This window comes from Gymnodraco acuticeps, unplaced genomic scaffold, assembly GCF_902827175.1.
Source record: "Gymnodraco acuticeps unplaced genomic scaffold, fGymAcu1.1, whole genome shotgun sequence".
NCBI lineage: Eukaryota > Metazoa > Chordata > Actinopteri > Perciformes > Bathydraconidae > Gymnodraco > Gymnodraco acuticeps.
Genome location: NW_022991443.1, coordinates 180622 through 205292, shown reverse-complemented (window position 1 = coordinate 205292; position 24671 = coordinate 180622). Strand labels below are relative to the sequence as shown.

The 24671-nt window shown below is 40.4% G+C and overlaps 1 protein-coding gene across 7 annotated transcripts in view; it reads left to right on the top strand.

Annotated features, from left to right (window-relative positions):
* Positions 1 to 17045, top strand: part of mib2 (mindbomb E3 ubiquitin protein ligase 2) — a 45840-nt gene extending 28795 nt beyond the window's left edge. For 3 of the 7 annotated variants that reach the window (XM_034196376.1, XM_034196375.1, XM_034196374.1), the window contains exons 11-19: positions 369 to 517; positions 1184 to 1340; positions 1910 to 2064; positions 10490 to 10616; positions 11232 to 11492; positions 14448 to 14626; positions 14906 to 15099; positions 15314 to 15379; positions 16265 to 17044. In XM_034196376.1, coding sequence (XP_034052267.1) covers positions 369 to 517; positions 1184 to 1340; positions 1910 to 2064; positions 10490 to 10616; positions 11232 to 11492; positions 14448 to 14626; positions 14906 to 15099; positions 15314 to 15379; positions 16265 to 16506 — 1530 coding nt within the window. In that variant the 3' untranslated portion in view covers positions 16507 to 17044. Of the gene's footprint in view, positions 1 to 368; positions 518 to 1183; positions 1341 to 1909; positions 2065 to 10489; positions 10617 to 11231; positions 11493 to 14447; positions 14627 to 14905; positions 15100 to 15313; positions 15380 to 16264 lie in introns of all 7 variants that reach the window. The other 4 variants (XM_034196378.1, XM_034196377.1, XM_034196380.1 and 1 more) reach the window with 2 other exon arrangements.
* The last annotated feature ends 7626 nt before the right edge of the window (positions 17046 to 24671 follow it).

The following is a 24671-nucleotide window of genomic DNA, read 5'->3' as shown; positions in this document are numbered from 1 at the left end:
ACAACACGCTTATAATTGCCTTTACATATGATGTATAGTATAATCTCAGATGATTTTTTTTTTTATTCATTTGTGAGAAAAGTAATTACTTTCATGTTTAAGACTATTTCTACCTTGACTGATTTTAAATGCCTTTTTAATGACTGATTTTAAATGCCCTTTTCTTAATGTCTTTCATTTTTTGTAAAGCACTTTGAATTGCCTTGTGTTGAAAAGTGCTATATAAATAAACTTGCCTTGCCTTGATGACTGCACTACTTATTGGGATTATGTATCGAGTGTAGGACCAACGTGTTGATGTTCACCTCCTAATGTCCAAGCTGTTACCGCCTCTCATGAGTCTTGCTCCACCTTTATGTTGCCGTCAGGTGGATATAAAGAACCAGGGCAAGACTGCACTGCAGGTGGCTGCTCACCAAGGACACATGGAGGTGGTGAAGGCCCTGCTGCAGGCCAACAGCTCCATCGAGGTTAAGGATGAAGACGGAGACACAGCATTGCACTACACTGCCTTTGGGTAAGGACACACACAGTTTTCTTGCACACGTTTGAGTTTGTACAAAGGTTCTCCTTGTGTCTTAAGGAAGACTTGCAGACTGGCAGATTTACAGTAGAGCTGTCTGTGTCTTTTCTTGTAATGTGATAATCCATTCACAGAAGTGACCGCATTAAAGTGTTGCCTAATCAGTCAGCTGTGTCTTATCCTCTCCTCACATTACATTGCATTTAGCTGACGCTTTTATCCAAAGCGACTTACAATAAGTGCGTTCGACCAACAAAATACAAACTTGAAGAAAACAGAATCATATAAGTACATCAGGTTTCATAGAGCAAAAACATTTCAAGTGCTACTCAACTGGCTTTAGGTAAGCCAGTCCTAGTGACACATGTCACATTACCATATACTCGTGAAGTCAGCATTTTCAAAATCTCTTCAGGAATTAACACTTGCAGCAGTGGTGCACCATGCAAACAAAATGGCAGTTCTTAAAAGGGATATTACTGTCACTTAGTATGCAACCCTTGAGCTTTGTCCAGGATTTCAGAATAGGCATTTGAGATTTCAAATACTGGTTTGAATGAATTTGAATAGAGAACTGTTTGGAAATATTGAATCACAATAAATATATAACAGTGATGATTAATCTGCATCTTTTCCAATGTATTCTTCATCTCCGTTTAGTAACCAGGCAGATATCACCCGGCTGCTGTTGAGCAAGGGAGCAAATGTCAACCTCCTGAACAACTCCATGTGCACGGCCCTCCACATAGCCGTCAACAAGGGCTTCACGGACGTGGTGCGAGTGCTGACCGAACACTCTGCTGATGTCAATCTCCAGGTGAGAGGCCCTGACATGCTTCTGATTGGCCTTTCATTACTATTTTTTGCAATACTGAACAAATACTAGTGAAGATTTAAGTGTTTGATTCTTATTTTTCCACTCCTTGCATATTATTTATCTAAAAACCTTGAATATTCACTCAAGCATTGTAGTGTCTTAGTAGGGCATTTTCCAGACGGTCTCACATGCCTGCAACCATACCCCCGAATTCACTAACAGCTTATTTGTTCTGCTTGAGTACTGTGTCTGCTCATCTAAACACATGGAGTGAAAGCCTAGAGGCTTTTTGTTTTTGTTTTGTTTCATGAAAAGCGCTATAAAAGTCCCATGTATTATTATTATTATTATTATTATTACTCTACATAATTAGAATTAACTGCAGCATCCATTACACTCTTAACTGTCTAGATTTCAGCCATTTCATTTTAAACGGTAATTTAAATGTTGCTGTGTCATCATGTCTCAGCATGACTAACAAATAGGCCCGGATATCTCGTACTGGCTTAATGTGTGAAAGTCTCTCTTACTAGGCCACTTTAAAAACCAACTGTTTCTCCCCCAATCAGGATTCATATGGGGACACACCGCTCCATGACGCCATCGCTAAAGATTTCCGCAATATCATTGAGATCCTGGTCTTGGTGCCCAACATTGACTTCACACAGCAGAACCATCGAGGCTTCAACCTGCTGCACCACGCTGCCCTCAAAGGAAACAAACTGTGAGTAGAGCATATGTCCAATGGCCTGAATCTCGAGAGCAAAAGTACCTGTACTAGTCTGTGCGTTTAGGCCGATCTCGTCTCAGTGAAATTAATGAAGAGGGAAAATAACTCTGGTTTTGGCTTTAAGCGCAACACCCAATTGATTAACATAGGGGCTATAAAAAGGGGTCCTACTGGGTAGTTGATTTAGCTAAAAAAATAAAATCTGCTGATGTACAGACATTCTCACTCAATGAGAAAAAGTCTTTTTGGGCCCATAAGTTGTAGTACCACCATTTGGCCACCAAATATTGCATCAACGTCTGCAGACTTCCTGGGAGCTTGTCACCCAGGCGCCTAACATATAATAGGAAGTGACCAATGAAATCTATTGTTAAAAAAGATCTATCACATTTTAATGAGAAGGTTATTATTTATATTTTTATATTAAGTCACTTCAATTAAGTGGAGATCTTCTTGGGTCATTATAGCAGGATTAGTGCATTTATAGTACTTTCGTAATTACTCCAACATTTTGGTGGTTTTCCCTTGGCAATTTAAATTTTTTATTATTGCACATTTGTAAGCACCATTTATAAAAAAAGGTATTTTTACATTCTGAGCTATTGAATTACAGCCAAATAAATACTTTGAAGATGTATTTTTTCACTCTTCTAATGAGTGATAGTTAATTGTATTGCGTGTTTACACAAGACCTGCATTTGTGGCCTTACTTTTGCTTTTTGCCAGTGGCCAATCGCATCATTTCAGCGAAAAAGGTCCAAAAAATATTTCCCCCATTGAACACATAAAGAGATGTTTGTTTAAACTGTTAACAGGACACCAAACAAGGTCAACAGTGTGCATCTTTAAGATTCAAAGAGACAGAAATCCAGTCCAGAGTGTGACGTTAGTTTTTCTCGAATTCTTGGTGGTTTGAAGGCATATATTTGACCTGGAAAAAGTTTTTTTATGGGCGAGTGTGTGTGAGGCCGAATCTCATGAGGACTCAAAGGTCAACTCTCAACAAATATCCATTACAGATAGAGAGCTCATCTCGCACACAGCTTCTGCTGCTGTCAGCAGGCTGGCCGCCAAAATCAGGGGAAAAAATGCACAAAACATTTACTTTTGCATCCTGGATCCCTGCTGATGGACTTGTTCTTCCACATTTAGTGCAGGTATTTTCCATCAATGCAGGAACAGGGACTCAAATGTCAAATAAAAAAAGGTAAAACTCCGACGACCAGCGAAGACCTACTTGTGAAAGCTTTTCATGACTTGTTGGGAGGTTGTGTGTTGAAGCACTTTTGAAGAGGGAGAAGGAAAACACATTTATTTTGGGTGAACATATCAAACAAAAAATCCTTTTGGAAATTGCTTACTGAAATGAAGACCCCTCAGTGACAAGTGAAGTTTCAGCTCTGTCATTTCCCACAACACTGAGGTGAACACCAAGGCTGGCTCACTGACACCTGGATGTTTCAAAGGCTCCGTTGTCTTCTGACTGTGTTGGTTTCGCCTGGTAAACACTAGAGGTGCTTAATCACAATCTGTGCCTTGATGCCGCACTGAGCAGACAGGCAGAAACACAACTCAAGGTTCTCACAATGATAAGGTTTCCTCCCCAAACACAACTCTCTGTCCCACACTCCCCGAAATGTAGAGAGAACAAACTAAAAGTGATGGATCCTTTTTTTTTAAAATACCATTGGACTCTTTTCAAATCAAATCAATTCAAGTTTTATTTATATAGCACATTTATAAACGATTTTTGGTCGAGCCAAAGTGCTGTACATATAATAAAAATAGCCTACAGTAGAGACACTTTACAGCAAATATAACAGCACAGATTGTTCAGAATATCAGTATGAGAAAAACGACACCCTCTATCCTTAGACCCTCACATCGTACAAGGAAAAACTTCCAGAGAAAACCCACAGTTTAAGGGGAAAAAATGGGAGAAACCTCAGGGAGAGCAACAGAGGAGGGATCCCTCTCCCAGGACGGACAGACGTGCAATAAATGCCGTGTTTAAATCGAAGAGATAATACATTTTACAGCATAGACCGAATGTTAGGAAATGCATGTGTCTGTAATAAGAAGATGAATCCACGAGGATGTCAGCTACAATCCTGTGGAAGCCATCAGGGAAGCAGCATGGCGAGACCCAAGGCAGGACTGCAGAGACAGGTTCAGCCACGACCCGAAGTCCACGACTTAATCCAGAACTCAGGATAGAGGATCAAAGACACAGGACTACAGCAAGAGGATCAGCCTCGACTCCGGATCCCGGCGTAGATATAGATACAAAACAAGAAAAAAGATTTGGCTGGGTTAATCGGAACAAGAGAATACACAGACACAGACAGAGAGGGAAAAGGTCATTGGATAAAAGTTATTCTTGATAACTCTCTAGAAAGATCTCATGAACTTCCCCACTCAATCTATCAAGACCCGAGCAGTTCTATTAGATATAGGATAAGAAACAGAGATAGGGAGCACAACAACCTATCTCTTCGTCAGATGCACTCCCCCGCTTATCTAAGCGACTCTGTACCCCGTTACCCTTTACAAGGCCATAGACCAGCAGAGGGAAAATGGGGGGTGGGTCAGGGTAAGGGTTTTTAAGAATAAACCGCAAGGGTCTAAAGGGAAAAAAGATGAAATATAAGGTACTATATTTTAAGTAATCCTATCTACTATTTCTAATTTGAATAATGTATAAACTATTTTAAAAATACTTTATGAAATCCTATGTTATGTTATAAATATTAAAATAAAGAACTAAATGAATAAATAAATAACTAACTAAATAAATAAATGAATAAATAGATAATTAAACAAAAGCCAAAGAGAAAAAGTGAGTTTTAAGTGTTGATTTAAAAACCCCCAGGGTCTGGGCCGACCTCACATGGAGGGGCAAAGTATTCCAGAGCCTAGGGCCAGCCGCTGCCGAAAGCTCGATACCTCGATACCCTTTTGTTTACTTCTATAACATAGTGACATCACTATTTAACACTAGTGCTTCTATTGGCTAGCGCTCAAACACATTGTATGTGAAAGGCTAAGGGGCGGGACATATCTAAACGGGTAACACCAGCTAACCAATCAGAGCAGACTGGGCTCTGGTTTCAGACAGAGGGTGAAAAGAGGTGACCTTTTTGAACATGAAAGCATGTAAACATGTCTCAGTAGAGGCACAACGGGCACAACATACAAATAGAACCTGAAAATGAGCATAGTAGGACCCCTTAAAAAACCTAAATGTTATGTATTGGCCTAAACATGTTATATAATTCCACATTTTTTGCAATTTTTCAAGCCAGCATCTGCAGTTGTGCACTTTGCACTTGGATATGCTATTTAAAGACTGTCTGCACTATGCAATGACCTGCATTGATTATATTATATATGTGCATTGTTTTATTCAGCATCATTGAATCATTATAGAAAAATGCTTTGAAAACAACCTTAAAAGTTATTTCCACTGCAGTCAAGGTCTTGAAACCAAAAAGGGTAATGAAGGTAATTCTGTTAAAATCATAAAAATAGAGTGACTATTTAGGGATGATATTTTTCTCAGTGCACAAATTTCGCCTGACCGTGGTGAGGTTCCTGCTTCTTTGCTCCAGGGCATTTACGACCTCATATGAACTTTCCCTCCAAAATTATAACAAAGCCATGTAATGGAAAATTGTCCCCGGCTCTTTTTAAAGAGGTGCCATGAAGGAAAAGGAAGCCGGAATGAAAATAACACACAGGCATCACCATAAACCCTCTCCCTGAAGCAATGCCACTTCATTTAGGGTTTCAATTAGAGATTTTTAAAATGTGTTTTATGTAATTTTCAGGCTGTGAGTAGATTACTGTAGCTTGCTCCTATGGTCATTTGCCTGCGGACTTCTACTTTTTCCACTCTGTAAGGTACTAAACCAGTGAATAATGACCATAAGTTAATCCACTTTTACTGCAAAGGAAAGCTTTATTCCGCCCTCCAAACTTCTCCTAGCAGTGACTCACATTTGCAGAATTGTACACAACTTGAAAGAGATCCTACAAAAAAAACGTTTTACTTAAGTAAAAGTAGCAATACTTAATTTGTAAAAGTACTCCGTTACAAAAATCTTAGTAAAAGTATCAGCATCAGAATATACTTAAAGTACTTGTAATGCTTAAGGCCCATTTCAGAATTATATTAAATGAATGGATTATGATCAGTGGTTGAAAAAGTATTCAGATCCTTTACTTAAGCAAAAGTAGCAATACATTAATGCAATACAGTATATACAGTCTCACGTAAAAGTACTAATTATGCGGAAAAATTGCCTCAATATGTGATATATTATTAAATATATGACATTATCTGATATATTCATATTGTTGCATTAAGAAGCATTTTACTGTTGTAGACGGGCAACATTTTCTTTCACAAATTATCAATGTTAAGAACTTTTTGCGATATATTGTATAATTGTTCTTTTTTGTACCTTAAACAGTTAGTACAAGTGTTTAATTCTTAAAGATGCATTATGTTACAAGTTAATCAATAATTTGAATACAAAACCTTAACCTGAAAAGTCACTAAAGCTTAATAAATAATACAGTGATTATTAAACGTAGTGGAGTAAAATGATATTATGTATTAAGTACAGTACTTGAGTATATGTACCCTGTTACTTTCCATATGGGCAAAAGCCAACTGAGCAGGATGGAATAAAAGACAGCGGGCAAGCAATAAATGTAAAGAGAGAGAGGAGAGAAGGACGGTAGTGGGGGCCGCAGTAGACAAGTCATTTAATAAATGTCCGATCTGTTCTGGCAAGTATCATATGTGGGAGTTTAGGCTGCACTCCCCAGCATTTATTTAACTTGACATCAGCCGCTGCACCAGAAGCAGAGACACAGGATTTACAGTGTTCAGGACTGGCTTTGGTTCACCGGTTCCTTCATATATCACCGGCAGGACTACAGTACATTTATACAGCACAGGTGCTACGTGTCTGTATGTCCTAGTTTGTTCTGTCTAGAAAACAAATTGGATTGGATTTTGCGAAGGAATTGGGTTAAAGCTAAACACCTCGTTGCTTTTATGTTGTATTTACATTAGACTAATCTTTGTCGAGTCATTTATAGTTGTATTTGTTGTGCTTTTTTATTCTTCCACTGTTTTTTCCAATGTACACTTTTGACCTCTGCCTTATATTTTTCCCTTAGTTAGTCTGTTGATGATTTCTTTACTGTCCTTCGCTTTGTACGTAAAGATCATCCTTAAAATGCAGGAGTTTATTTGTTCGATGCACCATTGTTTAAACTTCCTGCGAGCAGCTGTGGTTTTTTTGTGACCGATAGATGAGAATGTTTATTGGCGTAATATTTATTTATTGTGCGGAAATGGAAAAAGAGGGCTAGAGGCCATGTTCACAAACGGTGCCTGGGAAAGAAAATAAACAAGGCAAGCAGCCAGATTTCCTCTGGACTTTAGTTTGACAGAACAGGCAAAGGATAGTTAAGATACTGTATACTGTTTTTTTTTTTTTTTTAAAGAATATTGGCTTGGATTTCTCCCTTTTTCCACTAATCTCATGTCCTAGTAGCTGTTTTTTTTTCACCAGATCCCTTTTAGTTTCCCACCAGTTTCATTTACTCTGCCTTTCTGTGCTTACTCAATGCGTTTTGACAGTCCAACGTAAACTGTCTGACACACGACAGATACATTTCACAGCATACTCACTCTTTTAGCAAATTATACACAACATCAAAAGCTTTTCTTTTTCACTTAAATCGTGCCTTTGAGAGTCAGAACAGTAACTCTTCATGGTACATTTCTTCTTCCTTCTTTTATCAAGCTTTGATCTGGAGGTAATTGGCAAAACCCTCATGGTACTGACTCCCACAAATATCCAAAAGATGCCTCCAGAAGAAAAAAAAGTCCCCTGATTTGTGTGAAGGCATGTTAGTAAAAGAACTGCCCCACAATGTCAGCCTTGATATGAATATGAATGAGTTTATGGGATTAATGCAGAAAGACAAGGTGTAGTGGACACAAAGGGGACACAGGTCTGTGTTGTTCAAGGGTGTGCCCTTTAGCTAATGAAGAAATGATATTTCCCTCCATCAATACCTTCACCACACACATACACACACCCACGGAGCTGCATTGCAGGTACAAATGACCTCTAACATAATGTCTCCCCAACAGCTTTCATGCTTAGTAATACACCCAGAGGAGATGCCCACCACCATGCAATAGAGCAGCCTTTACCCTCCCTGTCCTCAGTATTGTATTTTAAATGTACCTGCATTCTGCTGCTAATGAGCCTGTGAACACTGTATTTTATGGTTATCACAATTAAAGCTGCAATATAAGTGCCCCGTTTTTTAAACTGATTAAAAAATAACTGCATTTATCAGGTTCCCTGTACACCACTGGGTGAATTTATACAATGTAATATAGAAACGATAGCTCTGAATAGATGCATCATTTAAGACATTAATATACAACTGCCATTATGTTAATGATTGTGTCATTAAGTGTTTATGCTTATAAAAGTTATGTGCAGAAACTATTTCTTATGTCCCAAATAACTGTTTTGTTATGGCTATAAAAAGCGTTCTTTTTTGACATCCAAAGCTTCTTTTGATGTTTCAAATGAAGGTTATTGTGGTTATAGAACTATAATGTATGGTGCTGTAAGACTGAAACACTAATAGATATGGGTTGAAACAGAATCATTCTTAAGATGTTGAGATTTGTTTCTATACATTTTGACTTAGATTTGTTGGGTGTTTTGTAACAATCCTAGTCAACCACCACTGGCATCTAATTCTACAGATCCAATACTAATAATATGACTGTACCCTAATGTCTTACTGTAACAGAATAACCAGGTTTAAAAGAACAAAGAAGAATCTGCGCAGAATTCAAATGTTGATTTAGTATTTATAATCATAGTTATTAATTAAGCTTTAAGGTGGAGTGACTTTTTTACTTTAAATAAGAGGTAGATAGTACTGTAGGTAGGACATTGTCATAGTTACAGTTACAAAATTGTGCATAACAATTACTAAGAAGAGAGCCTTTTAAAATAACATTACATAATGAGAAGTTCTCAGGAAAATTCACATTCAAGGTAAACAATTTGACTGAATATCTTAAATACTCTTGTATCATTTGCATGGAAAGTGTTTGCTTTTTCTATGGCTGGATTTGCTATTAAGAAGCTGTGTTATTGCTCTGTGATAAGTTATTTGTTACTCATTGGGTATGAATAGCTTTGATGTTGTGCAAGCCAGTTACCGAGCAATGCCTTTACATTGTTTAGTTTTCTACATCACTAAGAGGTAAATGTTAATATTAATCTGGGAGTAGTGAGCATCCCTTGTGTTCTGTCCAACCGTCTGTAACAAAAACCGACACCAGCGTCATCTTTTGACATCAGCATCACCAGTGTTTCAAAACAGTGAGCCCAACAATCCATAGAGAGGTTGGGTCACATCGCTCCGAAGCCTCCGTGGTGGCATGCCAGCTTCCTAGGTGCTCACTGAGCCTGTCAGCTTCAATTTCACACGTCATAAAGCAGGCCCAGCTTCAGAGCAGAGGACCACAGTGCTGCCCGGCCTCACACTGCAGCATCAGCCCGCTGCAGGAAACACAAGACAAGCTGCAATCACTTCATCGAATATCATCATCCCTCCTCAGTTTAAAGAGAACAGACTGCTATCTGACCAAACTAAATGAGCACCAAAGCATGTTAAACATTTCCACATTGAGATATTTAATCGTTTAATGTGTGTTGGCTGGGAATTTTTTTCTGTGGTTCAATACTGGATATGATGATGGCAGGCTCAAAGGATAACAGTGATGTGCTATTTAAAGTTGAAAGCATGTGTAACTCTTGGGGTAGGGGGGGGTTAGTTGTGCATCAGGAGATCAGTTGGCTAAGTGAGAAGAGGCTGCCTGTTGTGCCTTAGTGTTCTCCTGTTAGATCGGCTTGTTAACACTTTAACAACAGCTGCGTCTCTGTCCCAGATCGTGTCAAGTACACCGCGACACAGAATGATGTGAGATATTCTGAGAGCTGCATACAGTCTGCAGTGTGTTCTCCACTATAATGGATCTATGCTCGTCATGCTTGAATTGCAAACAATTACAATTAAAACTCTTCATCGAGGACTTTTTCTTGAAATCATACCTCAGATACTCAAATTAATCCACAGACCTTGTGAGCACTTTCATATATTTCAGAACCCTTTTTTATTCTCCTTGGCACTCTTTCTGGTGAGAGCAACATTCAGCAATTTTTTTTAATTAGATGGTCCAGTAAAAAGCACTGTGGTTGGCAACTATCACAGATGTAAATGTTCTTTATTCAAGCTATGAGCCTTGAGGAGTGTTGTGCACTCTCCTTAATGAGTGTTGTTTTTGTTGTCCTGGTTGCAGGGCCACAGAGAAGATCCTGGGCAGAGCGCGGCAGCTGGTGGACGTCAAGAAGGAGGACGGCTTCTCCGCGCTACATCTGGCCGCGCTCAACAACCACCGCGACGTCGCCGAGATCCTCGTCAAGGAGGTGAGCTGCAGCAGAGTCCTCTTTAATCTGATTGGATACTTTGCTTAACTGTGATCTTATTTGTATTTGTTTTTTAAGGACAATTAACAAAAACTAAGAGAATTTAAAGGTCACGACTTTTACGTTTCATTAAGATCAACTGGTGTTAGAGGCTTTAAGAGCAAATACTGGAAAGAGTACTGGCGTGATGAAGGGGAAAAGGAAGTGATGAAGGGCAGAGTCAAGAGGGCCCAAAAAAAAAGAGGACATTCTTAATGCATATCATACTAAACTTATTTTCTTAGAAATTATGAAGTAAATGAAATAATATTATTTGAATGTGTCATAAATAGAAAAGTATGATTTTCTTAAAAGATTCTCTAAATATATATTAGTATATTAAGTCATAACAATGAAATATTATAGTATGTTATACAAATATAATAGTTTAATATGTGATAAATATATAAAGTATACTATGTAAATGAAATATAAAAGTATTGTATGTCATTGAAATGTGATATATGTGATAATAGTACAATATGGCGGTACAATTTGTAGCCACCATTATTTTCAACCTTTGAAATTTAAATAAAAAAGATGATATACATATTTCCTCTCCTCCCTCTTCCACAGGGACGCTGCGAAATCAACATCCGTAACAACCGGAACCAGACGGCGCTGCAGCTGGCGGTGACGCAGGGCCACACGGACCTGGTGCAGTTGCTGGTGTCCGAGGGCGCCGACGTCAACATGGAGGACGAGGACGGAGACACGGCCATGCACGTCGCCCTGCTCCGCCCGCAGCTGGCCAGCGTGATGCTCAGCCCCCCCGTGGGGACCAGCAGCACCGAGGAGCCCAGCGAGGGGTGCTCCTCCACATCGCTCTACTGCAGGGTGAGAACCACTCTTTGTTTTATGTAACTAATGTTTTATTATTTCTTTCTATATGAGCAACTAGATGTATGTATCTTTGGTCTAGCTGGTTTAGGGGAAAACTGTTGTTAAAATGTCAAACTGGCAGTTTTACGTCATATTACTGAAAATACAGTATTTATACAAGAAATGATATATAAACCTAAAAAACGTAGCATTTACAATTGACTATTCGTCGCCCAAACTTGCTGATGATATATCTGTCTACATTTACAGACCATAGCAAATAGTATTAATTTGATCTATTCAAACCTTAACTGACTGTTATTCTGTTATTATTCACATTACTCGAATGGAAAGAAGTTAAAATGTAACGACAGCAATCGAGTGATGCTTCACCTTTGAACTCTAGGTATTGTTGGGGCAGAATGAGCTGAAAAGAGACGACACAACTTTCAAAAGACCTGAAGGTTACACATACTTGAGACTGTTGAGGGTCTAACTACAAACTGAATAGGTGGTTACTAAAGAGACAAAGCACAACAAATCAAACACTAAAGGAGTATGTGAAACATTAAAAGAGAAGTAAATATAGACTGAATGAAGGATAAACAGACACTAAAAAGCGGGTAGATTAGGATAAGAGGTGGAAAAAAGGATTAATGCACTTTAGAGACTAAAAGGAGCGTAAATAAAAGACTTAAGGGTTAAGAGCTGACCTTATATTGAAGGAGAGAGGGAATAGTAAACAAAAACAGAGGGAAGGAATGTAAAGGTGTTTAGTAATTGTGTGCAGGGTCAATTTAGGATAAAGGAGTTAACCGGCTTTAGCAGGTACACGGGGATGAATGTGTAAGAGAAGTCAGGTGGGATTTCTCAAAGGTCTGGGTTAACTGAGGACAGAGGACATTGCTTGATTATGTAAACAAGGCAAGAGAGAGGGGTTAACTGAGGAGAACGTCATTAAATAAAAGTGGTATTAGTATGTAAGACAAAAGAGTTTGCTTTGTACTGCTTTGTTTTCTGGAGAAAAACGAACACAATTATTTGTTATAACCACAAGAATTTAAGCTATAAGGTCACGACTTTTACGATTCATTAAGATCACCTCGTCTCAGAGGCTTTAAGAGCAACAACTGGCAAGAGACTGAGAACGATGGCGTGATGAAGGGAAAAGGAAGTGATGAGGGGCAGAGAGGCAAGAGGGCCCACTTAGTGTTGCAATGTAGATTTGGCAAAGACGAGCTCTCGATAATACATTTCAATTTAGAAATACTGTGTACACACACCATGTCAGTCTCTCCCCCAGAGGATGTCTTGAACTTTGATATGAACACACTTCATTAATTTGAGCCTTCCATGTGACTGGAGTCAACAACTAACTAGTATTGGCAGCGTTAATATTTATTAAGGCAAGCAAGCATAATGAATCATAAATGCAGCTAAACAAGCTCCAAATGAAAATAAGGTGTGCACGCGATTATTAATTGGAGTTTAGTAACATTAAACTGGATTGAATAGATGTTTGCCTCTTGGGTTCAGCAGAACAAACTGTAAACACAACACTGACACACGATCGCCTTATAAAATCCCTATGGTGAATAATATCAGGTTATTAAGCTGCTTTAAATGCTTTACTTTTTTCAACAAATGTGTCTGATTGCTTTTTGGTGCTGAGCAGGTCCCATACAGTGGGTACATCTCAGGATGTGAGTCATAAAAGACAAGAGGCTGAAAGCCACTCAAATTCTGTGTCAAGCTAAAGTTAGGTCATTTTTTTTGTTAATCATAACCAGTTGGATATTTACATTTGAACCGGGATTATTGCCAAAAGTAAGACATGTAGCAAGAAAAAGGTAATGGTACGATTTACAAATGAACACCTTGTTTATGTTTTCTGAAGCTTAAATGCCACCACCAGTTCAACATACCTTGGATATGTTTGAGTTAGCCGGTTTACCTAATCCAAAACAAACACGCTCTCGCTAAGCGGTCCTACGACGCTGGTTATCAACTCGGTAACTCAAGCCAGGGTTTCTCTGTCCGGCTGAGTGCGCGTTCACATGAAAGGGGCGGGGCTAGCAACATTTTCCTGAATGAAAAGTAAACTATAATATTAGACCATATGAAGACGTTAAACTTTAAACATCCATGACTTAAACACTTTATCCAGGATAAAAGCCACACCTGCAAGGTGAATACAGTTGATAAAACAACAAGTGTTTGAATGCGTACATTAACAGGTTTATGATATCACTGCCCCGTCTAAATGTGGGCAAAGGTATATTTTCTGTTATAGAAGGTTCAAATCTCTTAAACTTTCAACTAAAACAATTATTTTTTAAAAACCCATTGACCAGTAGTGCAAAAATGCTCACTAGATTTCAGGGTTGAGGAGTCTCTCCTGCAGCATTTTGCAGAGGCACCTCTCACAAAGTACATAACACTCTAATATCCCACCACCTCTTTAATTTCCTTCATGCTTGTCAGAGAGTTTACAATAACTCATTAAATATTCAAGATACCTTGGCTCAATGCGTTTCATACATCATTGTAGTTGATATCATTGATCCAATAAAGGACGTCCTTTGCTGTTGACATGACCGCAAACACTGCAGCTGTACTCAACACCCTGGGCTTCTGCCAAAACAACACACACACACTTAATACACACACCCACACACCCATGAAGGTGGCTAGACTGAAGTGCCCAGCCAATTTTGGTCACTGTCAGCAGATGAATTATTGGGGAATTAGTTAGATTTAGGTTTATGGTTCGGCCTTAGCTGGCCTGTGCTGGTTTACTACAACTTCCCTTTTGTTGCTCACTAACAGCTGTGTCCTTGACTTAGTTCTCAAAGTATTCTTCTACCATGTACAGTTATTTTCAGCCTTAGCAAGAATACATTTCTAAAGCTCTGCCTCAAAAACTTATTTTCCATCCTCTCTTCCCGTTGTCATCATGTGTATCCACAGCTGAGCGCTTCAGGTCTTCTGGGGAACACCGAGCTGAGTGTTGGTGCAGCCCTCGCTTGTTTTTTGGCGCAGGAAGGGGCCGACATCAACTACGCCAACCACAAGGGAAAGAGTCCCCTGGACCTGGTGGCAGACAGCACCATGATGCAGCTCATCAAGAGCTTCTCTGAGAAACACAGGTACACGTCAGGAAGAGAAGTGCTCACACTCACAATGCCTTTGGATATCATTACTGAATACACTGGATTATAAGCCAGAGTAGGGTTCGATTGTGCCAACACCTTTTTAGAAGTACTGTATTATTAATTCAAAGTAAGGCAGAAATCAGATTTTTGCAGAAATAGTTCTGTACTTTAATAGTAATCCTGTATTCATCTTCAAAGACAGAATGAGCTCATAAACATAGTGAAGTTAAGATAAATCTGTATGCGTTGTTATAGCTGTGTGTTGTCTGTCAGGTTGCAGCGTCTGCAAGCCATCACATGTGGTCAGGGTCTGAGCAGCGCCAGCCTGCGGCGGGTCCACACCACGCCCAACACCATGACCAACCTGGTTCTTCCCAACCTGCCGGGGCCCAGTGAATGCCTCATCTGCTCCGAGCTGTCTCTGCTGGTTCTCTTCTGCCCCTGCCAGCACAGCGTGGCCTGTGAAGGTGGGTTACGTTAATGGCAGCAGGGCCGCGGCTATCAATAGGCAGATAACTGACTTGTGTGTTCAAAGAAAACATACTAAATGGCTTTCCTTAAGAAAACTTTTTATATATATTATTTTCTGCTTTACTGTCTATCTTGGATGTTAAATAATGTGGTGCTTTACGTGTTGTAATTTATTTGTATCTCCTGCTGACCTGCATCTTCTCCAAACAGAATGTGCCCATCGAATGAAGAAATGCATCAAATGCCAAGTCACAATCACCAAGAAAATTAGACAAGGTAATGAGAATCTTGTCTCCTCTAACCCTCTTCTTTCATCTTAGATGTGTAAGATAATAAAAGTTGAATGAAATATGGAAGATTTTTTTGTCAACACAGTAAAAGTCTTCTTTATATACTCCTATTCTGGACAAAAATATTCTATATTATTCCTTGGCTTACAGCATTGTTTTGAATGATGTAAATTATTATCTGCATGTTCTGTATTGTTATTTAAGAACACAGTTTTAATGCCTTGATCACCAGTCGTCAGTGAGAGGCAACTTTGGATGGTAGATTAAAGCACCTATGTCGAGGACGAGCCACCAATAAAATTGTCTGGCATTTTGAGTCATACTAGACCCATGGTCAGGTGCTGTTATATGTGACCTTGTTATCTTTGCTGCAGTCGCACAGTGACACAACGGGACAGCCTGCACAGATTTATAAATGTAACTTCTGTTGGAAAACAATATGACATCACAATTTATTTAGCCAATGCTCTTATCCAAAGCAACTTATAATAGGTGCATCTACTGTAACAGTGGTGATACAAATACAAAGTACATTAGCATTCAATGACTCAAACCATTGTATGTGCTACTGCACTGGCTTTAAAAGGCCAAAGCCTAGCCAAAAGTGCTTTAAACTGAAGTGAGAATTTGTTTTGATTCATTATTGGCCAAGGTGCAGACTGAACAGGTTGTTTTTTCAGTATCTAATGGAAGATGTGTTACCTTTCTGCAGTCCTGATATCAATGTTCCCCAATTTTAAAGCCAGGATACATGTACAGTAGCTAACAGGCGTGTTTTTTCAAAGTGCACAATAACCTACAGTTATTTTCCAAATCTGTAAACTTCATCGCTCTGCCATCCCCCATATTGACCCCCCCTCTTCCCCCACAGACCAAACGGAGGTGGGTTGCAGCCCCGGCACGGAGAACTCGGAGCAGCACAACCTGCTGGAGCAGCTGCAGTCCCGCTACCGGCAGATGGAGGAGCGCATCACCTGCCCCATCTGCATCGACAACCACATCAAGCTGGTCTTCCAGTGCGGACACGCCTCCTGCATCGACTGCAGCGCCGCGCTCAAGACCTGCCCCATCTGCCGGCAGACCATCCGCGAGCGCATCCAGCTGTTCGTCTGAGTGACCAACCACAGAGGGGAGAGAGTGGGAAACCAGTGACCTGTGTCTGCTTGTCGCACCCTCCTGCTCACCCCTCTCTCCCCCCCTCCGATTGAACACTTACTCAGCCTGTAGGTTGCTTCTCCATAAGAGACACTGCTGAGAGTCCGTTCTTTGTTACATTCTGAGTAGTTTCCCTCTCAGATAATTTTTCGGCGTCAGAACTGATTGTTCCGCCAAAACCCGACGGGAAGCAGACGTCGTGAGGCCATGCTGACAATTTTCTGTACTTTAATTGGTTAGCCATGAGAAAAATGTCCCCCCCCCTCCCAGTAGCGTGGCGTGGGAAAAAAATTAGGGGAAGCCAATAATACGTCCTTTCTTTTGGGTCGGGGGGGTGGTGGTCAATGTAATAACGTAACCAGATGAGTGATTACAGCACCCGGTATCATTTTACACACATTTGTATCAGATGCAGGACTTACACACGCCTGTTATCTAACCGACAGGTCCGCACGCATTCTCCAGCCCAAACTCTAATAAGCATTCATTCACAAACTAAATCAGGAGACCTTTAACGTGTTACGTCCGATTCGTTCCTTTTTTCCTCGCTGTAAACAGCTCCAGTTTGGGCATTGGCCTGTCATCAGATTGTATTTGTTGTTGCTGCTGTAGCGGAAGTTTAGTAGCCTACAATTACTTTTGATGAAATACTCCAAATCTCCACCCTCCATAATTGCACTTGCTTCAGTTGCTTGCTACTTTCTAACGGCGGTGAGAGTGATGCAGTGACGCTATCTATCTTCTATCGATTAGATTTATGATTAGAAAATTATAAAAGTAGGGTAGACATGTGGATATTATCCGGCTGAACAAAACTTGCATTTATCTAACAGGTTCGTTTTCCACTGACCTTATTTCGAGCTATTTTCCAAAATCCTATGGAGAAATCTCATTGCGTTTTTGTCGAGGGAAACCGAGAGCAGTTTACTTCCGGATTTTAGAACGCGTCACTGCACCACTAAGTTGATGCGATTTGATTGGATTGTGAGGCCAGCCGCCTCTGGCTTCCCTTGGCATGGCCCTGACCAATCACAGCTTGGCAGGGGCATCACGTGAGCCTCATCTGATTGGTCAATCCCTCCATTTTTTTTCACCAAGGGAAGCCAGATTCGGCTGGCCTCCTCTCGCAATAGTGAGTGCAATCTACTGTTTCACCATAACATCTAGAGGGGCGCTGTTTGTTTCACTCTTTGTAAAATACTCAATGAGAATGGGGGAGAGACGGGCCGACAGCAACACACAGCAAAGGAGAGTTATCGAAACAAAACAAAGTGTTTTTATTTATTTATTTAAATTATAACTACAATCCGAAAAAACAGGGGAAGCCTGGCTTCCCTTGGCCTCCGGGAGAAAATGCTACTGCCCCCTCCCCCTCCCCCTCCCCCTCCTTTACCTCTTCTTTTCCCCACCCTGTCTCTACCTCCAGTAATCTGTCCTATCTTTGCTGCTTTAAGTGGATGTCTGTTACCCATCATCCTCTCTGGCTGTCTGGCCTCCCTTTTGTTTACAAGGCTGCGCTGACTCAGTCCCCGTCTCCTCGTGAATTATGTTTGCTCTCATTTCTACCATCTCTTAATAATCAGTGTTAGTCTCTGCAGAGGGAGTTGGTATAACTAAAGGCTCTCTATATAGTCCCCCGACCACTCGCCTGTATGCAAGGGGAAATACACACTATATATGCATGAATATATGCATATTGTAAAGCTGAAAATGACCGTGTCGTCATGGGTGATTTGTCGTCGTCGTAGCTTTTATTTCTCTCTGGTTACATTTGTGGTTTTTAATGTACCGATCAGTACAGGCTTTTATTTATGTGTGAAAGGTGGTATTTCTTAGTAATGTCTTTTTCTTTTCAGTCGGTGGTTGCTTGGCAAAAATGTTCCTTTTTTTTGGGTTTCTACTGAACTTCACCCCAAGCCTATGTCCTCTACTCAGGGTATCAAATCATTGAAAGCACTTGTGATATCCATAACAGGTCAAAGAGCCCCCCCCCCTCCCAATCCCCCACACACATTGTTACAGAGCTGCAGTGTACCTCATTTCAGTGGAAGGTCACTGAAAGAAAAAGGTCATTAATAAAACCAACAAAGTTGTGCATAGTGATTCCAATTCACTAAAGCATCAGTTTATTTCTCATTAGTAAAATGAATGTTTGCAGAAAGGCAACAATTGTCTTCAAATAGAAAAGAAAGTTCCTGAAGCTTCCCGGTCAGCTTTGAAGCATTGTGTTAGTGTCTGTTATCTGACTGGCGTAGTACTAATGTTTTGGTGCCAGCAGCAGCGACTCTGTTCAGTTATTTATCCCTGACATGTAAGATTTAGAATCCGACGGGCAGAAACGTGACATTGTTGTGTTGCACCTCGAGTTCCCCGTCTCCCCTCCGCACAGAGTCATTTGAGCAGAAACCCTCTCTCCTCTGGAGTTTTGGATTGTACATCACCTTCGTCCTTTCTAATGTTTTGGTGTGTTTTCTTGAAGGGCTTATGCATATAAGAAAAAAAAAACGTATCTATTTTAATTTTCTATAATAAACATCCGGAGACAGGACGTTTTTTTGTCTTCATTAGATCCCTCATTTTTGGGAGAGCCAATGTCAAAGATGTACATTTTGAATGTCGGGGAAGAAAAATGTATCCTGTCTAACTCTGCCTTTTTTTATGTGTAAAGAAAAAAGAAGGAGCCGGAGAGACGCGTTTACCGCACATTTTACTTTGAGGAAAGAACTTTTACATCTGTGCCAAATCGCATGAGGATGTGCATGGGCATGCACGCCCAAATTTATCTAGACGCACTATGCTAAATGCCTCCAAACTCAAGGAAGGGTTCAATTATTCTAGCAGTGTGAAGTAAACCTAAGGCAAACAATAATATTTAATTTAATTCAAAATAAAAAGTGTTGCTCACTGATGTTAGAGCTAACGGTGTTAGCATCCTGACTTTAGCCGTCATGACGAGTGATGCTCACGTCCAAAATGTTACCAGTCCCATATTGTTTGGAGCTTTCTACAAGTATATATATTTATATTTTGTGAGACATTACCAATCAAAGGGACAAGTTTCGTAAAGGAAATTGCGACATTTTAAGGATCGTCCATTGGTGTTCTAAGTTGATGGGTTTACACGCAAAGGCAATAATGTTTTAGAGAAGCAGTGATGTTTGAGTTCTTTATTTTTCTCCCCTTAAGGAGGTCGCTGTGAGGGCGGGAAACCATTTCTGTATAAAACACTATCAAATGTTACTATTGGTGTACAGTTCAGCTCTTGGAGTTCTGATGTTGGCCTTACTGTCCGTTCCTCCTCTGTTGATGTTTTTTCAGTTGTATTCTGTACAAAAATATTTTGCAATAAATATGGAACTGTTTTCTAAGGACTTCGTGTTGATGACATGTTTTTATAATTATTTAGCTTTTTACAGGACGTTCGCAAGTGACATTTTGAAAGTGACTCAAATGTAGCACCATTGCAGATCAAATCTTCGAGACCTGAGTTTTACTTTTCTATTGCTCTTAAACTCTTCCTTGAAAATGTTTGAGTTTTTGTGTCATGTGGCCTGAATCAGATGTAGAGAGATTTTAGATCTTGAAATACAAGTCTGCCAATATATTTAAAACTAAGAAATGTTTTAGATCTTTATTTTATTGACAGGGAAAAGATAAACAAGTTGTAAGATATTTTAAGTCTCCTAAGAAGTGTCCTGTGGCATGTGATGATTACTATAAATAATAAAGTAAAACCATTACACTTTGCTCTATAGGGAGTTGGGGGAAAGAAAGACACACTTTCTGAATTCACAGAAGCATGAATATGAATGTAAAAAGATTAACTTGAATTTCAAACAAGTGCATTATTAAAATATGTCACATCCCCCCCCCCCCCCCCCCCCCCCCCCCCTCCCGAGTTCAGGTAACAAGGTGAGCAGGTTGTGTATGCTACCTGGTCTCTCTGCACGTCTCCAGTTAAATGTGCTGTGTGCCACTTCTTAGTCCTAATTGTCTAACAGCTCACATGGCTTTATGACTCAGCGCTTTACCAATGCCGTCCTCTCTGAAGACAGCATGACAGATTTGAGCAGGGGGTGTCCCATATAGCGCCACGACAATCTATCAACAGATTGTGCTTTATAAGTTTGCTTTATATGTCAACGTTTTTCCAAGGTAAAAGGACATTTCAGTATAGCTTAGACCTCATTCCTTGCATAAAAATAAATATTAAAAAACACAAGTATGCAGATTTATATGAGTTTACCCTTTTCACTATCATTATAAGCAATTGTCTGTTTTTATAGTCCAATATAAGACTCTAATCATTAAATGTTACATAATCATACACAATAATCCATTATCACTGTCTTAAAGTCCTTTTCATTATACAATGGCACTGTTCTAAATGCATCCCCTTTTAGTGGCATTTGTATTCTGACTTTGTATTAGAAGTATTTATTTTGATACTTACAACAATTTCACAAAGAGTTAAATCAGCTGCTTTAAAAAAAAAAGAAGATATTTCTAAACTTAACAAAAGTGATGTTGGCAGGTAAGACAGTCCTTTATTAAATCCACTTCGTGTGTCAGAGTAGCAGAGCTTGCATTGAAAGGATGAGAGCACCATCTAGTGGTTTCATGAAACAAAAGTGATACACGTGATTTCCTGTTGTGTTGACTTGCAAAAAACACGATAGAGGCTTCTCAATACTCAAATTTCCCCTCCTCGACTCCCCTCCTCGGTTCCCCTCCTCGAGACTTAGACCCGCCCACAGGAGATGCGAGCGGAGGACCGAGGAGGGGAACCGAGGAGAGAGGAGGGGAAGCAGCAGACGTTTAAAGAAATGAGAACTCCTCTCCTCTGAGCGGTCATTTTAAAGAGACGTCCGTTCATTATTACGTGGCAACAGCTGCATCAGCTGTCGAGTGTTTTGTCATAGCGCTGTATCTCTGTTAGATCAGCTGAACATTGTTCCCCCACATATTTACTTTGAATTCATTGAGAGTGCGGTATAATGAGACAATAACAGGCTACAGATGCGGACACACACACACAAATATATTTATATAAATATATACAATTTAAAGTATGAGAGCACTCTCATAATAACGTAACACAATCAGAGACTGGATATATCCCCCCCTCTCTCTGGTCGCTGAAATGGGGAATTGAAATTACGGGCCAAAAGTTGTATTTACAAGTAGGCCTATTAAAAGTAAGCAGAGGACACCAAACCAACTGAGGCCGTCTGTCCGCCGCATTTACGCACTGTACAACACACACCTACACACTGTACCACACACACCTACAGCTCCTAAAGCATAATCCGTTGTGTATTTTATTATGTGAAGCAATGGTCTTAGAAAAATATCGACTCTTTGTTTGTAGATATCTACTAAACTAAAGCAAATAAAGAGAGTAGGGCTGTTATACTGAGTGATATATATTATACACACTGCTCTGCTTTCTGCATGGACCTCACAGCTGTTCTCTCTGGAAACATCGCGAGGCGATGAAAGCAGTTTCTAAAATGGCCGAGGCTATATACAGGACGGTCCTGTACACAACGCCAAATGGCTATATACAGGACTGTCCTGTACACAGCTCTCTGAAATGGCTATATACAGGACGGTCCTGCACAGAAGCCCTGAAATGGCTATATACAGGACGGTCCTGTATATAAGGTCTCTGAAATGGCTATATACAGGACCGTCCTGTATACAAGCTCCGAAATGGCTATATACAGGACCGTCCTGTATATAGCCATTTCAGAGAGCTGTTTACAGGACGGTCCTGTATATAGCCATTTCGGAGCTTGTATACAGGACGGTAGTGATGGCAGTTTGACACTGAAGCTTCGAACGGAGCTTCAACCCTGGACTTCCTATTCCATAGAAGCAGTGCTTCGAAGCTTGCTTCAAATTGATTGATTGAAACATTTATTAACAGCTTGTATATTGGGTACAGTACAGTACAGCTCAAAACATACAATTGTTAAGGGGATGCAGACCAGAGAAAGACTTTCGTCTTGTTTACATCAGGGTCCCCCATTTCCAATTCATCATGTCATTTAAGACATATAAGACATACAGATGGCTTATTTACAATTTACATACAGGTGGTTTTTTTACATACAGATTGCTTATTTACAATTTTCATTTTAGATTTCGTTCTAATACATCCTAACCGGACATTTAAGACATACCAAGTCTACAGACATACAGTTAGTAACAGAGTCTAAAATGCGAGTATATACATAGATGGGGGGGGGGGGGCGGGGGGGAAGCTGTCCATTGAACGACAGGTTGAGATTTGTACCATTACCGGGGCCAGTTTTGCAATGCTCTCCCCCGAAGGTGCTCTTTAAGAGAGGTTTTGAAGGTAAGTATAGTTTTACTTTCCTTTACAGTTGTGGGAAGAGCGTTCCACCTTGATGTGGCATAATTGCGAAACGTGTATTCCCCCTTTTTTGTGCCAAATCTGGGTTTCACATGATTTGTGGAGCTCCCTCTGGTGTTATGATCATGGTATTCCTTGACCTTTGGGAAGAATTTTGACATGTACATGGGTACCATAGAGGTGTAGTGGATCTTGTAGACCAGGCCCATTGCAAGTCTGTACTCTGTCGTCTACTCTAAGCCATCCTAGGTTGTCAAAGTGGGCAGAGGTAAGGTGGGTTCTAGATGAAAGGTCAAGCAGTAGTCTGACCAGTTTATTTTGCGATGTTTGAAGTTTTATTTTTAGCGCCTTGGAGGTGCTATGGTACCATGACGTGCAAGCATAGTCATAGTACCCTTGAATGAGTGCTCCTGCCAGAGTTTTCAGGGTGTTTTTGTTTACCAGAGAGGAGATCCGGTATAGGAATCTAGTCTTTGATTGACTTTTTTTATTACATTGGATGCCATTTTGTCACAGGAGAGGTTTGCCTCAAGAATAGATCCTAGGTATGTAATTTCCTTCTTACTTGTGACAATAATGTCGCCCACTGCAACTGAGAAGTCGTCGGATTTGCTGAGATTATGTTTCGAACCGAAGAGAATGGACTCTGTTTTACCCAGGTTGTAATGATAATTTATTATCGGCGAGCCAGGTGCAGATTCTGCCGAGCTCGGAGCTGAGGGTTTTTTCAACCTGCAACCTGTTCCTGTCAGAGACCAGCAGGGCTGAGTCGTCCGCGAACAGGAACAAGTTGCAGTCACATGCTGATGACATGTCATTTACATAAATTAGGAACAGTAACGGACCTAATATGCTTCCTTGTGGAACACCACAGCTCACTGGGAGGGGGGGGGACAGAGTACCGTTTACCTCCACCATCTGTTCTCTCCCCCTCCAGGTAGGATTGCATCCAGCTCACCGATAGTTTATCAAAACCAATTGCTTTTAGCTTGTCAATCAGAATGGGGTGATTGACAGTGTCGAAAGCCTTTTGTAGGTCCAGCATCACCATGCCGCAGTACTTGCCCTCGTCCACCTCTTGTTTGATGTGGTCGCTCAATAAAGAAGGCATGTGTCAGTGGAGTGGGATGTTCTAAAGCCAGATTGAAATTCATAGATTAGTTTCTTTTCCGCGAGGTACTTTTCGACCTGTTCATATACTATTTTTTTCCATGACTTTCGAGATGGAGGTAAGTATAGAAACAGGGCGGTAGTTGCCTGGGTCCAATTTGCTGCCCTTTTTGTGCAGGGGGTTACTCTTGCAATTTTGAAGTCTTTGGGTACTTTTCCCTGTTTTATGGAGAGGTTAATTATGTGAGCTATGACTGGTGAGATGGCGGTTTGCTGTGTCTCTGAGGAATTTGGAGGGGATATTGTCGTGGCCAGTGGCCTTGTTAGGTTGGAGGGCGCTCAGTTTAATGAGTACCTCTGCTGTTGTTACCCTTGCTAGACTGAAATCATCTTTGCGTACCCCTAGGTTTTTGTAGTAGGTCATGATGTGATCTACTCCAAAAAGCCCTGAGTGGGAGGGTAATTTATTTACGTGACATATGACGTCCGAAGCAGCAACTGCTTCAAATCACGTGACATGTGACGTCCGAAGCAGCAACTGCTTCATTTCCTGAATGAATCAACTGACTGGTTCACGGTCCATTCACGCGATTCAATGCACTGCCTCGTCTCGATTCTGACAGGTGACAGG